Here is a 15,881-nt window from a genome sequence, read left to right on the forward strand (position 1 = left end):
TTTTTGCATAAATGTTGTGGGATTTTATCATAAAAGCATCCTGCAGTTCTCCTTTTAAAAAAATCAATGGTCCTTACAGTCTTGTGGCAAAGGAAGTCCATGTGACTCAAATCCTGTTTGCTATCAAGTTTGCAGGACGTTCATTGGACTCTCTCAGGAGAGATTTTATTCATGATACATTTGACTTTGTTACACAAATAGCTCAGAGGATAAGACGGAATAAAACAACTGCAACATTATTTCAGGCTTCCAGTTGGAAAAGCTACTTGTCTTTTAAATATGTGACATTTTCAACAGCCTGATCCTGTACCTTGGCTACAAATGGGAAAGACAACATTTCTGCCCAGAGGCATTGCTGCTTGTTGACAAACGGCCAATTTAGCAATTTTAAAAGCAATTTAAACAGTGGGTATTGAGGCCTCGTGGGTGCTCTCAGCTGCAGGTTCAGCTGGAAAACTAGATCTGCTCCATCAGGCTCAGGGAGGGTGAGCCAGCAGGTTTCAGAAAGGCATGGGTTCCAAGGGCTCCCACAAGGATGAAAAGGATAGCAGAAAAAAATACAAGTTTGGAACATTGTAGTCATTTTCACTAAGTAACCTTCAGATAATTTCTGTAATTTCTGACCTTGTTTTTTGTTTGGTTGTTTGGGTTTTTTGTACCCAAGAACACATAGATAAGCTGCTACTGCTGCATGTACATACAGTAAGTCAGATGTCTTTATGAGTCATAAAACTGCTAAGAACAAAACCAAAATTCTGCTGCCAATAAGAGGTGACACTGCTTGAAGTCACCCCCTGGGCCACCAGGCCCTTTCTCTGCAGTGCAGAATGATTTCTGGAGTGGAAGGAAATTACTTTGAGTATAGCAAATTTCTTTGTTCCCTCAAACTGTTTTTTTTTCAGTTCCCTGATAAAAGTGTTAGCATATAACCTTTGGGAGGAAATCTGTAAATAACTTGCTGGTGCCCAAATCACAAAAGGTACCAAACAGCGTGATTTCTGACAGGTGCCTGGGAACAGCAGATATTCAACATGTGTCAAGGAGTCTTCAAAAAGATTTGTGGCCAAAATGATTAAAATCAGGATGAATTCCAATTTGACAAGGGTCTTTTGATTAGTATAATTCTGTGCAGCAATTTACCTAGCTAATTTCAGTCATTACATAGGACAGGACTCATTAGGCAGAGCAAGCTGCAATATTACTGACCTCAACATGATCCAAGTCTGTGCAGGCTGGGAAAGATTAATTTTCAGGCTTGGCTATGAAAAATAGACTCTGGAGAATCACAACAGGTTGTTTTAGCTTGTCAAAAGCGTCCGCTGAGAATGATACACTGTGCTTGAACTGTAGCAGTTTCTGTCCATCGACTTTTACCTTCACTTCAGTCTGATAATATTTCCTTGCCTATCAGCTCACATTTGAGACAGTTCCAGTGTCACCAGTTCCTTCTAATGGTATCCAGCTTCCTGGGCAGAAGCCAGTTTGGAAATCGGTTACCTGTGAGTATGACAATATGTAACCAGTGTTCACTTCCTCCTGTGAAAATGATAGACAGAAAGACCCTTTTGTGGTTCAGGGGTTAGTCCACTCCTTCATATTGGGTCAGTGCTGCATGTATTTCCTTAAAATCCTTGTCAGCTTATTGTCATGCAGGAACCAAAGTTCCTAATAAAGACTAATGCTGTACAGGCACAGACTGCTGCCCTTGAGGCATACAAAAATACTGATCATTGAAAGTCTGGGATTGTAAAAATAGTCGCTAAACAGAATGTTGCAGAACTTGGCCAAAATATGTCATCAGTGTATTTTCTTGCTGCAAAATCATGACAAGAAAGATGCATATTTCCTCCACATTTCTCCAGTATTGCAGTATTAGAAATGTATCATTTTCCTGGTTCTGCCCTATTATTCTGATCTATACTAGTGGTGTTATCCCTTAAATACTTTGCCCTGACAGTGACTGGCACTCCTAATGAAAATAATAGCTCTTCTCTACTTAGTGTCTGGATAACTGTCAGCAACCTTCCATGAGAATGTCCATCTTTTATTTTGAAAGCTTTTCTCATCACCATTGTTCAGGCCTTAACTAGGGGGATATTAATAACCTGAGTTTCTAAACTAGTCCCTTTATCCCTGTGTGTAGTATCACAGACACTTTCCTTGGTGCCTAAAAGCTGCTCCCCTGATACTTCTACTCTTCAAGCAGTTGTACTGGAACAGATGGGGAACCAGTTGCACAGTCTGTGGTCCCAGGTCCCAGGGTGGAAGGAGAGATGGAAAACATCTTAAATGACTTCATTACAATAGCATATTTCTGACCTTAACTGAACCGATTTCAAAAATTTTCCTCTGACACCTGCTAATTTCAGGAGGTGACTAAATTTTAGAAAAGAGCAATAAGTCACTTCACAGTATCTACCATAAATGTCAGTGGATATAGTGTTTTTCAAACTGGGAAATTGTACATTTTGTCCTGTTTGAGTGCTACACAGCAAAACTAGCAAATATGAGAAACATATGTATGTGGCCACATAAAATATATGTACAATGTCTTATGATTGTCAATAAGTCATCAGTAACCTAAGAACTTGTGTCAACAGCATTTTTCTGTCAAGATCTTTTATTTTTAGTTGTTCATTAGACTAGTGCCACCATAGTTTACTGGCCTCAATAGACAAGGACAGAATACAAAAACTTTGGTATTCCTGATAAACAGGAAGTTCCAGCTTGACTATCTTTCTCACAAAAAGCAACAAGTTAAATAATCTAAAATGAAAATAGGGATTTTATTTCTAAGGGGTTATTTCCTCCAGACAAAACAGGAACATGCTGTGGTTTACACTGAAACTCCTCTTTGAAGCACTTCCTTTATTACTTTCTCAAGATTTTTGTCATCTTGGTTCATTTTTTTAATGTCTCTGTACTGAATGCAATCATATATTCAGCATTCCTATGTACTTTCCCTTGTTTTCAGCTAATAGCTGTCTGGACTGCGGACTAGATAAAGGCACCCCTTCCACAACAGAAGAGCTCTCCTATGAGGTCTCTTTCTCAGAATCCATTATGATCCTTCCAAAAACCCAAGAGTGGCCGAAAAATCAGAGGTTCAAAAAGGAAGACTTGACTTTGCCTGTAAGTTTGTTCTCGACATATTTCCTCCACTGCTTTCTTTAACACACCAATTTCCTGCTTTATACACTGGCACACTGGAGTCTGTTAAGATACATTAACTGTCCTTTCAGATATATGCTTTGTAGAGACTGCCTGCTGTGCCTGCCTACTGCCTGTAATTGAGCCCCAGAGAAGCACCAAAGTAATATGGCTATCTAAGTCAGGTCTTTACTTGTACTCATCAAAGGTGAATGAATATGTGTGTTATCTGAGAATTATTCATTTGTCCATCTCATACTCTACCAAGGAAAAAGAAACTGAGATGCAGAAGTAAGCTTCCTTATTGAAAGATAAGACACAAAGTAGATTATGTAACTTGTGTGAAATCCCTGTGATTTATTTTGTCTTAGTTTTTCGGGGTTTTTGTCTGTGGGAATAATTTGGTGTCCTGTGGAAAGTAAGGGTATTTCTGCATTCATCATGATTTTGGACTTTACTGCAACAAACATACACACACAAATTGTTCTCAGCCACAGCTCAGACAATTTGCAATTGACAGAGCAGGGAAACTGCTGACAAAGGGGGAAGAGAAGATGCCACATTGAACATCATGGATCTGTGGATTAATAAGTGATTAGTTTCAGAAAATGCTGGTATTGCACTGTAGTTGAAATATTTGTTAGCTCAGAAGAGTACACAAGAAATATGACAGGTCATTACAGACAGACAGATTCTGAATGAAATCAACAGTCACAGCTGTTGATGTTGGCTTACTTCATCTGCTGGTATTTTGTTTTTTCCCATAATGACTCATTGTAATGGCCCTCAGCAGAAAAATCACCTCTTGTTTGGTTACACTGAGCAACAGGTCACCTACACTCAGAAGGACTGTCCCTCCTTCCCTGTGGTGGGCCAATGGGACTAGATGGAAGAATATGCAACATCATACTTTTTCCAGAGCAGGCCTGACAACATAACCAACTTCATGGATAGTGCATACAGGGCTGCACAGGGAAATACTGTATGCCATAAAGTAGTTCCACAGCTTCCAGGACAGCCACCTCAACACCATGGCTGTGTAGTGTTACTTACAATTTCCCCAGTGAGGGACCATGATCCTTGTGACTTAGATGAAGATATTACAGAACTGTGAGTCAGTAAGCATTTCAGGCCCATCTGAGTATACTGTATAGTTCCACATAGAAACAACATCACAAAATATCAGACAAGATCCTTAGCCAAAACATTAGTAATCTAATTTCAGAATAGCACAGCCTCCTTCAGTGCTGCATGCACCATTGTTTGTAAGAAAAACCACTGGAAAAACTGTGACTCAAGACAGAAGAAAGAGGCCCAGCCCCAACCTTCTGTTAACCACAGTATCACATCATAATGACCCTAGGAGTCAAACAACCGCCATGGAAAATCATCGTAGCAACCTTTGTAATCAGTTTTGAGTGTTTGGAAGTTTTTCTTGACAAACATACTTTTTTCACTTTTCCCTCACTAAAAGTGTATGTACTATCTGATTTATTATTATTATTTTCAAGGAGATTTATTGTGTTTGGACTGCTTTTGGACTTTTTACATCACTGGAACCAAAATGCATAGATATTCTTTAGTATTTCATGTGTCTTCAAGAGACTGTCCTCCCATCAAATTTTGTTGCATTATTAAGTCACAGCATAAGGGTAACACTGGAATTGCTGCTTTCTAGGGAAGGAATATTCTGACCTAAAATGCCCTAGACAGCATGATGATTAGTTATTCCATTCCTTGCACTCTTTCTCTCCCAATTATTATTAACACCTATTGAAAGACCATGAGCAATGTAATTTAGGAAGTCCTAAACTATGTGTTCTAGATGTCCTTTGTACTCTCTTGCTTTTGAAATTTTTTGTTTGTTTCCTTTTTTCTTATTTGGTTTGACTGGCTTCATTTAAACATATTTTAAACCTATGAGTCCAAATTTGTTTAAAAAAAAAGGAGGGACTGGGCTGAAATCTCCAGAAGAAAACATTAATAAAGGCTGGGGTTTCACTCAGATCCCTAAAGGGAGGAGATGATTTGTAATACTATTTATTTATACCTCTGACTAACATTTTTAAAATTACAATTAAATTTTTTAAAAAATCAACACCAAAGATCCACAGTTCTTTGAAAATCTTATTTTTTACTATAGCTTTGTTATTATGTCTAACACTTATATCAGAAACTGCTGGGTATTTATTCTTTTTGACATTTGTACAAATCTGTCTGTCACAGTTAAACATTCCTGGCTCTAGTCCATGACACTGCAGTTTCTGAAACATGTCCACACCTTTACATGCCCCCAAATCACTCAGTATCATTCAGTTCAAGTCTGCTTGGATGAATTATTTCTTAGTTGCTGGGAGTCCTGTTTCTAAGCCTAAATGCTTCTTGAGTAATAAAACATACCAGTAAATTGGCAGATTGGCAACAGGACTAAGTAATTTTGCTTCTAGGTTTTTCCTCAGGTATTTAGTTTGAACTCTCCTGTAAGATCTCATAAATTAATAGCATTATGCAAAGCAGGCATGGATTTATTACATACACAGACCATCAATATACAACCATACCCATGATGAAATGTGTCAGCTATTTCAGCAGCATTCAAGGCATTTTGGAGAAGGCAGAAGTAAAGCAAAATGTTACATCCTTATGAAACAGGGCAAAAGTTTAAAAGTAGCATGTAACTCACTTGTCCTAGCTGGAGTACAGGCACGAAGGTGCTCCAGCACCACTTCCCAGTCAAACTGCAAGAGAACATAGTAAGCCAGAAGCTCACATGTTCAGATGGACGCAAACTATGTAATCATACCAGGCCAATATATAGGGCTATAGTTCATCTTTTTTAGTTATCCATGTACCCTAACATGACTTCCTATTGTATATGGACACCTCTTTCAAAGCACTACATGTAGATTCCCTTCCTGTAATTTTTGTACAAATAAAGATGCAACCCATCTCTACTGTAGAAATTCATTGTTCGGAAAAGCCGGTTTGGACTGACAGAGGTTGGAGACCTTTCTCCTGAAGACATGAAGAAGATCCGCTACCTCTCCCTGATTGAGCTAACGGCTTTCTACGATGCACTGGGGGTAGAACTGAAGAGGAACCGCACAGAGAGGGTGCGGGGACGAGGTACTGTGCTGTGGCATCCCCTTTGCAGCCACTTCCCTGTCAATCAGCATTGCAAAGAAATCGCATACAAGGCTGTGTTTCCTCTTTTTCACGTTTGTTATTATTTTTAAGAGAGTGGTCTTTTTGGAGTGCCTCTCACCATACTGCTGGAGAATGATCAAAAGAAGGTTCCTGGAATAAAAGTTCCCCTCATCTTCCAAAAAGTGAGTATAACTCAGCCTTCTTGGCCACTGAGATTTGCTTCTGCATCATTTGCATTTACCCTCAGAAGAGTCATCAGATAACATGCAGATTTTACAGACTTGTAGGTGTATACAGGTTGTCTGATTGTATATTGTGGTTTGAAAACCTTTTGACAAGGAGACAAAATTTACTCCTTTAGTGTGGTTTTTTTTTAATATGGTGGGGACCTCTTTTTTGATTATTAGAATTATAAGAAACCACACTGGAAACTTTAGGAAACAAATGCCTTTCTGTTTCCTTTTTTCATTAAATTAGAGAGCCATGCAAAATTACATATGTGCAGAAATGTCAGACATGAGTTGTCTCAGGAGTTTTAATTTCACATTAATTCAAACTATAGGTATTATTTAGCTACAATTTCCAGAATAGAAGTGATATCTTCTTGTTGAGGTTTGTATGACAAGACAAACATCATTCATATGAGCCATTTGATGGTACAGTGACATCCATTGGATGTCTTGGAGACATGTACACAGACATAAGTACATGTGCAATTGCACAGATTTACACAGACTCAAAACTACAACAAATTTCTCTGTAATTACGGACTAAAGTAAAAGTAATGTGGAGTTTCAGGGGAAAGACTGACACAACTTGAATATTTATATACTTTGCAGTTATCTCCAAAGCTTACCTGTCAAGATACCATGGGAAATTCGAAGAATCCAAGTCAGGGCAGGAAGCAGATCTGGTGGTAAAAATCGAGAGCTATATGATTAAATGCTAGGAAATTTTTTTTCCCACAATGTTCAAAATTATGGAAAATGAAAACATATTTATTTTTTAATAAAGAATTAGAATGGAAAGCTTATTCTTCTATTCACAGAAATTTCAAAATAAAATATCCTGGGATCATTTTCTAATCTGAGTTCTCAGTTCCCAGAAATGTATGTTATCTGTGGACCTTTCCATTGTGCTCCTTGGGTCACACTTAAACATTTCTCAGAGGTTATTTTTCCTTCAATACACCATTGTGCTTTACCCTGTGTATCTGCTCTTTTATTAATACGTTTATGCGCTAATTTTTGTATAGCAGTGCCAACTCACAAGTCAAGAATGAAAGGGCCTATAGCATTTTTCCATACTCTACATATTCCTTACTTCAGGGTCAGGAACATGGAGAACAAATTAGGCAGGTTTATTTACATGACCTGGCTTGTTTCCATGAGCAGATTCCATAGAGATGCATCTTTTTCAAATTAGTTTCAAGGATACCTACATTAAAAAAAGTCCACAGTATTCTTAAGTGCTTCTGAATATTTTCCCTTCTGAGTATTTTGTTTTGTTGTCTTTCAGTTACTGCGCAAGCTTGAGGAAACAGGTTTGGAAACTGAAGGAATTCTGCGGGTTCCTGGATCTGCCTCCAGAGTCAAGGTACACACTTGAGGCAGTTTTTTATCTTCTGGACCACAGACTCTGTGTAAAAGAATACATCACAGGCGCAAATTCACACTGCATAAAAATACTGGTCTGTGTAGCTCAGCTTTCCTACTCCTACCAGTGGAAGATCAGATTGGTTCCTGGGAACCAATATATCACAGAACATGTAGGCCACGGCTTTGCTTTACTTAATGTTCTATATAAAGCACAGTCTTGATCTTGAATGCAGTTTTTCTCCATGAAACATTGTGGGATCCTTTCAGTTTATCTCTGTCATCCAAAACTGCCATGATCTTATCTCTGTTTTAATTTATTTCAGAAATCCAGACTGCTAAACTGAGTGAACATCAGATAAAGATCTTATTCTATGTGATTTTAACCTCTGTGTCATTTAATTTCTCATTTATCTTCTATGATCTTACAATTTCATGTTCCAAGTGAGAGAAATTTGGCCTGTGTTCACTGCTGGCTGTCTAACATACTACATTTTCACAGACTGTTTGCAGGCTGTGAACACATGATAGTTGGTACCTAATAACCTGACATTGTGAGGCGGTAATGCCTGCTATTGTTTTTTCAGACTCACTTGATTTTGGGAGATGGTAAAGGCAAATTAGAAAAACAAGATGTTTTTTCTTGGTTTTTTGGGGGGGCTTAGTAGTGTCTACCACTTTCCCAGATACTTCCATTTTTTTAAGCCCCCTAGGATTTTTTTGGTCTGATTTCAGCAACATTTATAGTGCATTCTACTCCCACTTTCTCATGCTCAAGAAAGTTAGCCTTGCTTTGTGAGTCAGGAAGTTTCAACACTGTGACAGCCACACAAATGTTGGGGATTGCTAAACATTGATGGTCTCAGGGTAATAAAAAATGACTGTACAAGGAGAAGCAGCATTATGTGAAACACATCAAAGATAGGCAGTAAAATCCCAGCTCCTTTGACTCTGTGCACTGATAAAATTACCCAGTGCTTTGAAAAGTGCTGCATCTTGCAGAAGGAAGCTCCTAATTTGCCCTGTACTTTTCAGCTTCCTCTTTTTTTCATATGAATGCTTAAATGTTATTTCACACAATCTCAAATCTTTCCAACCTCTTCAGGGAGATTGCACAGCAGGGCTGTGCTCTAATTCAATTATTTTCATATTCTTTGCATATGCTGTACTATGTCTTGTTCAGTCCTTTTTCATAACCTATATCTAGGGAGCTGCTATGAGATATGACTTTATATTTAACTCTCCTATACTGGGTGGTAAGTTAAACTACCCATATGAAAGTTTTAAATTATTTGAGTTTTGGTTTCACTTAAGTCTGTCCAACAAGCCAACGAGCAAGGGGGATTTTTTTCAAAGTGGATCCAGATTTCATCCTTCAAAGCATTCATACATTATTATGACATTATGATTTGAGGGCATTCCAACTTTATTTCAGTCTTGTTTGGAGAAAGAAAAGTCATATGGAAGTGATTAGAGGTTGCGCTTCTATAAAACAGAATAAAGAAATAAATAGAAGTTTTCCTGTGTAATCTGGTTTGTAAAAAAACTCTGGTGCAACAAAAATGTATGATAGTGTAGTGTAGGATCAGTTATGTTTAAAGACAATTTCAAAAACATATTTTAAAAATACTTAGATGCATACATACAAGTATGTATTTGGGGAATGGAGGGAATTGAGTGTATAAAATACAATATATTCTTACCTGTTTGCACGCATATATATATATATATATATATATATATATATATATATATATAAAATATTTGTGTTTAAAAAATCTTGCTTTCTTTTTCTGTGGCTTTTTCCCAGTTCTCAGCAGAAAAATGTGGAGTAGATTTCTGTCCTCTTGTGGTTTTGATGAGGTGAGGATTTCTGTTCCACATTTCCCAGTCAGTTACCAGAAGAGAATTTAATCTACGTGTTTGTATGGATTATGTGCAAACGATGTGAATACAGAGGAAGCCAAGATGGCCCAGATTACAACCAGTAAAATGTGCTACTAAAAGCGAGACTGTAACATTATATGCCAAATCCTGAATGACTTTCTACTTCCTTTTTTGCAACCATTCTACTTCATTATGTGTGACCATATTTGATATGTAATTTCCTTCCATTCATGTGAGATGTGGTAAATAGAATTCGTTTTTTAAAGCTTTTCTGCCTGAACAGACTAAACTTTCTGCCTAATATTCAAGTACATTTGACAAAAACTTGATCTGAAACCTGACTATTTGGTACAGATATATTTTGTTATAAATGATCTAATAAAAAGCAGCAGCAAACTTCCTATGGATAAGACAGTGTTTGACCAGTAATAATTGTGAAAGCTGTATTATTTATGGATATCCTTATATTAAAATAGTGTCCTTCAGTTTTTTTAACTCAACAATTTTTCGAGGAACTTGCATTTTCCTAACAGTCATCTGGGTTGAAGTCAAATTCTGTCCTACTCGGAGCCTTGCTGAGTAGTTCCCATTCACACATGCCTGTTGAGCACTGATTAGTGATTCTCCAGAACTAAACAGACCTCTGTTATGCAGCAAGATCCTGACACTGGAGAACAAGAGGTTTAAATGGCAACCCAAACTGGTATAATCATCAATTCTCTCTTAGACCTCTTTTGTGTTTTTGAGGTTTGGGTTTGGGGGGTTTATGCATTAAGTGGAGATTTTTCTCACTGTAATAGTTTGATATGTTTGCTTTCCTGCAATTTTAGCAAATCTAACCATAATTATTGTAACATAAAGCTTCCTTCTAAAGATAGGAAGACCCAAATTTATTGCCATTTCTAAAGGCCCATGGATTCAGGTGCTAGTAGACTATCTAGCAAGTTCACTGGCAGTAAGGAGAAAACATCACTCCGATGTCTTTTAAGGGTCAAAACTTCTGGAGAGTGTTTTAAACAAAAAGAACAGCTGTGTTAATCCTAGTTAACTAAGACATTGCATAAAATTGATGGTCCAAATGGGTCACTGGCAGAAATCTAGCTACAGCAAACCAAATATAGCTTGGGTTGCCAAATATCTTCAGGAACTTGATTTGCTAATCTGCTCTGAACTCCACATGTACATACCTAGACCACCAGTGTGTTAGGGCTACTTTAGTTCAAGTGCTGTGCAAACCTGCATACTGTTTCAATGGGACTCCTGAAGTGATGACAAACTGTCGGGTCAGCAACAATGATTAAAGGCCAAACATTTCTTTTATCTTTTAGAATCTCCATCAAGAACTTGAGGCAAAATTTTATGAAGACACTTTTGATTGGGACCAAGTACGAAATAATGATGCAGCAGGACTGCTGAAAATGTTTATAAGAGAACTCCCAAGCCCGCTCTTCACAGTAGAATATCTGCCTGCTTTCATCACTCTAGTGGAAAGTATGTGGAAATGGAGTTAATATGGACTGATCTAGATAAAATGTAAGAGTAGACATTACATTTTTTTTCTCTCTCTGGAGGAGAGAGAAAAGCAGTCCCAGTACATTGCCAAAACATTTGAATTTTCTGCAAGATTTCATTTTCAAATGGCAAAAGGTGTCTGCATTTAACTAATAGCATAAGCATGTTGTGTAAACAACATAACTGTTTAATGTAAAATTTGAAACTTGTAAGTAAACAGTGGCTAAGCAATGACTTTTCAATAACTGCTTCATACCAGTAATAGGTTTCACAAATGAAAATTTCTTCAAGGTAAACTCAAATCACTGTCCTTTAGCTGATATTCTCTTGGATCTATTTTATTTCTCTTAAGGTTTATGTTGAGGTCAGAGTATTTGTACAGAGATATGTGTGATTATAGAAAGCTTCAGGCAGTCAGGTTTGTTTTCAGTGTACATACAGTCTCTCATTCTCAGTACATTTTGTTCATTTCTCTTCCAGGAAGAATGCAGTTGTACCTTGCCATACCTATGACTTCACTGTAAAGTCACTTGAGCCAGGACAGAATGAAACTTTCACGATAGTTGAATTAATTAGGCAAATTGGTACAGAGGAATTTTACATAAGGTTGCAGTCAAGTTTGCAGTGTCTCCTTTAGGTAGTTTAAAGGGCAGAAGGAGGTGACCTCTTCCTATAACCTTCACATACCTGAGTGTGCCCCTTGTGAGTCCCAGGCTGCATGCAGTTATGATGGCTAAGCAGTTTGGAGAAGACTGAACAAGAGGTGCCTGACCAGAATAAAATTATTTATTCCCTATAACAAATACACGGATATCTAAGAGAAACTAGCTAGTACTGAAAAATACTAACTTGTTATTATGTAGAGACAGAAGGTTATAGAGCCTTTTCTCCCCATGTGACAGAGATCCAAGATGATGGAAAAACCCACTCATTAAATTGATTTTACATTTGGGAAAAAGTTTATTGTTAATCAACACCTAAACATGCTAGTGTCAACCAGGCACTAGTTGCTGTTTCTAGAACTGCTGACACACAAGTTTTTAGAACAAACCAATTGCAACTGGGATTTCAAAAATATTACTTATTCATATCCTTAGAAATCTCCAAGATCAAGTTACAGCTACAAGCTTTACATCTGTTGGTCATGCTGCTGCCTGAAGCCAACAGAGATACAGCCAAGGTAAGTTCTTTGTTTGCTATCACCGGCCATCTGTGGTGCTTTTGACTTTTAAATGAGAAACACATTTTTTTTCAGGCAATTCACCAGGAAAGTATTCATCTGTGGTTTTTATAATTTCCTTGAAAATATGTTCAAATTCCCTGGGTGTCATTTCTTTTGCAAGCAATTAAGAAACAGTTGTGGGAGGTCAACTGCTGGGTCTCGGGCATCATTTATTCTGGGGCACCCGTTTTGAAGAGGCATGTTCCTCACATAGTTTGCATAGTTTGGAAAAAGAAGGTCCAGTTTCTGGGTTTTCTGTATAAGTGAAATTCTCCAGGATGAATTGAAATGAGAAGCTGCCCTCAAGGAGCTTGCCAGTGCACTCCCAGTACTGAAGGGCGTTCGGGGCACTGGACCAGACTGGAGAAGTAGTCCAAAATAAAAACATGTATCTGTAGCACAGATATCAGGATCTCATCCTCAGCTTACTTGCCTTGCAAATCCATGCCCACTTCCATGAACTACTTCCCAATACACACACACAGCGGCTACAAGCATTTTGGGTGATTGGGAGGTCCTGGATCTGACTATGTCCTGACCCTAAGAGACACTGATTACACCTTCAGGCTTGTTTCTACATAAAGGAAACCTGGATGAACAAGCTGTGTGGGAACTCCCAGACATTTCATTAGGTCCTCTACTCAACAGGACCACATGGGTCCCCCACTGCAAGTCTCCCACTAGTCAGTTTATATATAACTTTATGAGTTCAGGTGCCTTCTTTACAGATATTTGAGTATACAATAATGAGGGACAAGAACAACCCTCTTTAAAGCCTCTGGAGATCTACTAGTGCTGTGTAAATAACAGGGGTTTTTTCTGCTACTAAAGCTCATTTTGGTATAGAGCTGCATATGAAAAACACATGCTAGAGGAATAGTCTTAATTATTACTAGGCTTTTGTCCAAAAATAGAAGCGATTACAAAACTCTCTATGCATTTCTACTTGCTATATATAATGAGATTTTAGAAATTTCTCCAAGAGTTTCTATTTTGTGATTCTTGGGTTTGTGAAAATGTTTAATTGCAATGTCAGGGTACAATGGCAGTGGTTTTAATGGTATGGTTTTTGTGATTTAACCTAGAAGGCAGCTAAACACCTGTCATGGTTTAACCCCAATCATCAACCAAGCCCCATGCAGCCACTCTCTCACTCCTGCAACAGCAGGATCATGGAGAGAATCAGAAGCATAGAAGCTGGAAAACTCATGAGCTGAGATAAAGACAGTTTAATGGGGAAAGCAAAAGCCATGCACACAAACAAAGCCAAACAAGAAATTCACTGCTTCCCATGGTCAGGCAAGTGTTCAGCTCTCTCCATGAGAGCAGGGCCCCATCACTTGCAAAGACAAATGCCATCACTCCTCTTCCTCCTTCTTCCCCCCAGCTTTATATTCTGAACATGATGTCGTATAGTATGCAACATCCCTTAGGTCAGTTGGAGTCACCTGTCCTGACAGTGTCTCCTCCCAACTTCTCATACATCCCCAGCCTCCTCACCACCATGGCAGTACAAAAAGCAGAAAAGGCCTTGGCTCTGCGTAAGCCCTGCTCAGCAATGACAACAATTATGTCTGTATTATCAACTGTGTTCAGCACAAATCCAAAACATAGCCCCAGTACTGGCCACTGGGAAGAAAATTAAGTGTACTCCAGCCATAACCAACACAACACTACAAAGCCATTCCTTCAGTTCTTCCCCTGCCCAGTGGGATGAGTTAGAAAATTTGGAGGAAAAAAAGTGGAATTCATGGGTTGAGATAAAAACAGTTTAATAGGACAGAAAAGAAAGGGAAAGTAATAATGATAAAATAATTAGAATATACAAAAGAAGTGATGCACGATGCCGTTGTTCACCACTCACTGAATGATGCCAAGCCAGTTCCTGAGCAGAGGTCCCAGACCAGCTTTCCCACAGTTTATATACTGAGCATGATGCCATATGGTATGGAATCTCCCTTGGGTCAGTGGGAATCACTTCTGGCTGTGTCTCTTCCCAAGTTCTTGTGCACCCCCAGCCTCCTTGCTGGCAGGGCAGCGTGAGAAGCTGAAGATTACACTTGACTGTGTGTAAACACTGCTTAGCAACAACTAAAACATCAGTGTGTTATCAACGTTATCCTAAATCCAGAACACAGCACTGTACCAGATACCAAGAGGAAAATTAACTCTATCCCAGCTGAAACCAGAAGAGTGTTACAAAAGGACTTACTGGTAGACCCCAACTCTAACCCCAGCTGCAATCCATCCTATTCAGTCACTCGAGCAAAATTCTGAATAAACTACCCAAAAGGGAAATGGGTTTCTTTGACTCTGCCATGCATGTGCAGAAGCAGCATTAATGAACAATGAGTGAGCTCTTCTTGCTTTCATTATCGCAGAACAAAAGTTTAAGGGTTACTGGTAGAAATTCTTTATATCACATATGGGACTAGTGCACATATGAAGAAAGACTGATCGCACTGGTGATGGTGATATAAAAAGCATTGGTCAGATACATCAAAACTGCCATTTGGAAATCTATGAAGAAAGTAACTATTCCTTGCAACACCTGTATGTCTTTTCTCTGCTATAGGATTCAGTGCCTTAGGGTAGGCACTGTACTTGACTTGCAAATTTGGGGGTATGCTCTAAGTGATAGAATGAACTGTTCCTCTGTGATTGACAGCGGTGGTTGCATCAAACAGAGTAATCCAAATGAAAATAAAACCCCCTAAATTTCACTTCTAAGTGCAAATATAGCTGCTTTTGAGCCAGACGTGCTGTGCAATTGAAAGCTCTACATTTCAGAAGCAAATTATTTCATGAGACTCAACATAACAAGTGTTGTTTTATCCAGGCCTTTCTTCAGTTCCTGAAGAAGGTGGTTTCTAATGAAGGGAAAAACAAGATGAATTTGTGGAATGTTTCTATGATTGTTGCACCAAACCTCTTCATCTACAAAGGGAAACGTGCAAACCAACAAGAAATGCAAGCAGCTGCCACCACAGCGCACATTGTGCGGCTTTTAATTCGGTACCAGGACATCCTGTGGACAGTGAGTATGGCTCCAATACACAGCAGTATTTTGCTATATGCAGTAGCTCTGCAGAAATCAGAGTAAACTGACCTTCCAAGAAGAAACAGTTGGCTATTCTTTGGAAACTGGCTGGAGTCTTCTACATCTAGAATGAAATAGGCTGACAGATAGTTCTGGATTAAGAGTTACCTCACTTATCTAAGTCATCTATTTTAGCACAAATTGCCCTCTGGAGGTCCTTGTCCCACACCACTGTTTATACAGAATAATGCATAGGAGATTGATTTAATTTAGATGTCTCGGTGATATGTCTAAACTTGAATGAGATTAAATGTGTTTAAAAAGTCCA

At 38.4% G+C, this 15,881-nt stretch overlaps 1 protein-coding gene across 3 annotated transcripts in view; it reads left to right on the top strand.

The window, feature by feature from the left end:
• The window catches only part of ARHGAP28 (Rho GTPase activating protein 28), a 71,936-nt gene that overhangs the window by 50,566 nt on the left and 5,489 nt on the right, over nt 1–15,881 (top strand). For all 3 annotated transcript variants that reach the window (XM_071554783.1, XM_071554781.1, XM_071554782.1), the window contains exons 4-11: nt 1,412–1,499; nt 2,975–3,132; nt 6,111–6,276; nt 6,388–6,479; nt 7,816–7,893; nt 11,108–11,270; nt 12,389–12,471; nt 15,353–15,550. In XM_071554783.1, coding sequence (XP_071410884.1) covers nt 1,412–1,499; nt 2,975–3,132; nt 6,111–6,276; nt 6,388–6,479; nt 7,816–7,893; nt 11,108–11,270; nt 12,389–12,471; nt 15,353–15,550 — 1,026 coding nt within the window. The remainder of the gene's footprint in view (nt 1–1,411; nt 1,500–2,974; nt 3,133–6,110; nt 6,277–6,387; nt 6,480–7,815; nt 7,894–11,107; nt 11,271–12,388; nt 12,472–15,352; nt 15,551–15,881) is intronic.

The sequence above is a fragment of the Pithys albifrons genome, chromosome 4 (genome assembly GCF_047495875.1).
Source record: "Pithys albifrons albifrons isolate INPA30051 chromosome 4, PitAlb_v1, whole genome shotgun sequence".
Taxonomy (NCBI): domain Eukaryota; kingdom Metazoa; phylum Chordata; class Aves; order Passeriformes; family Thamnophilidae; genus Pithys; species Pithys albifrons.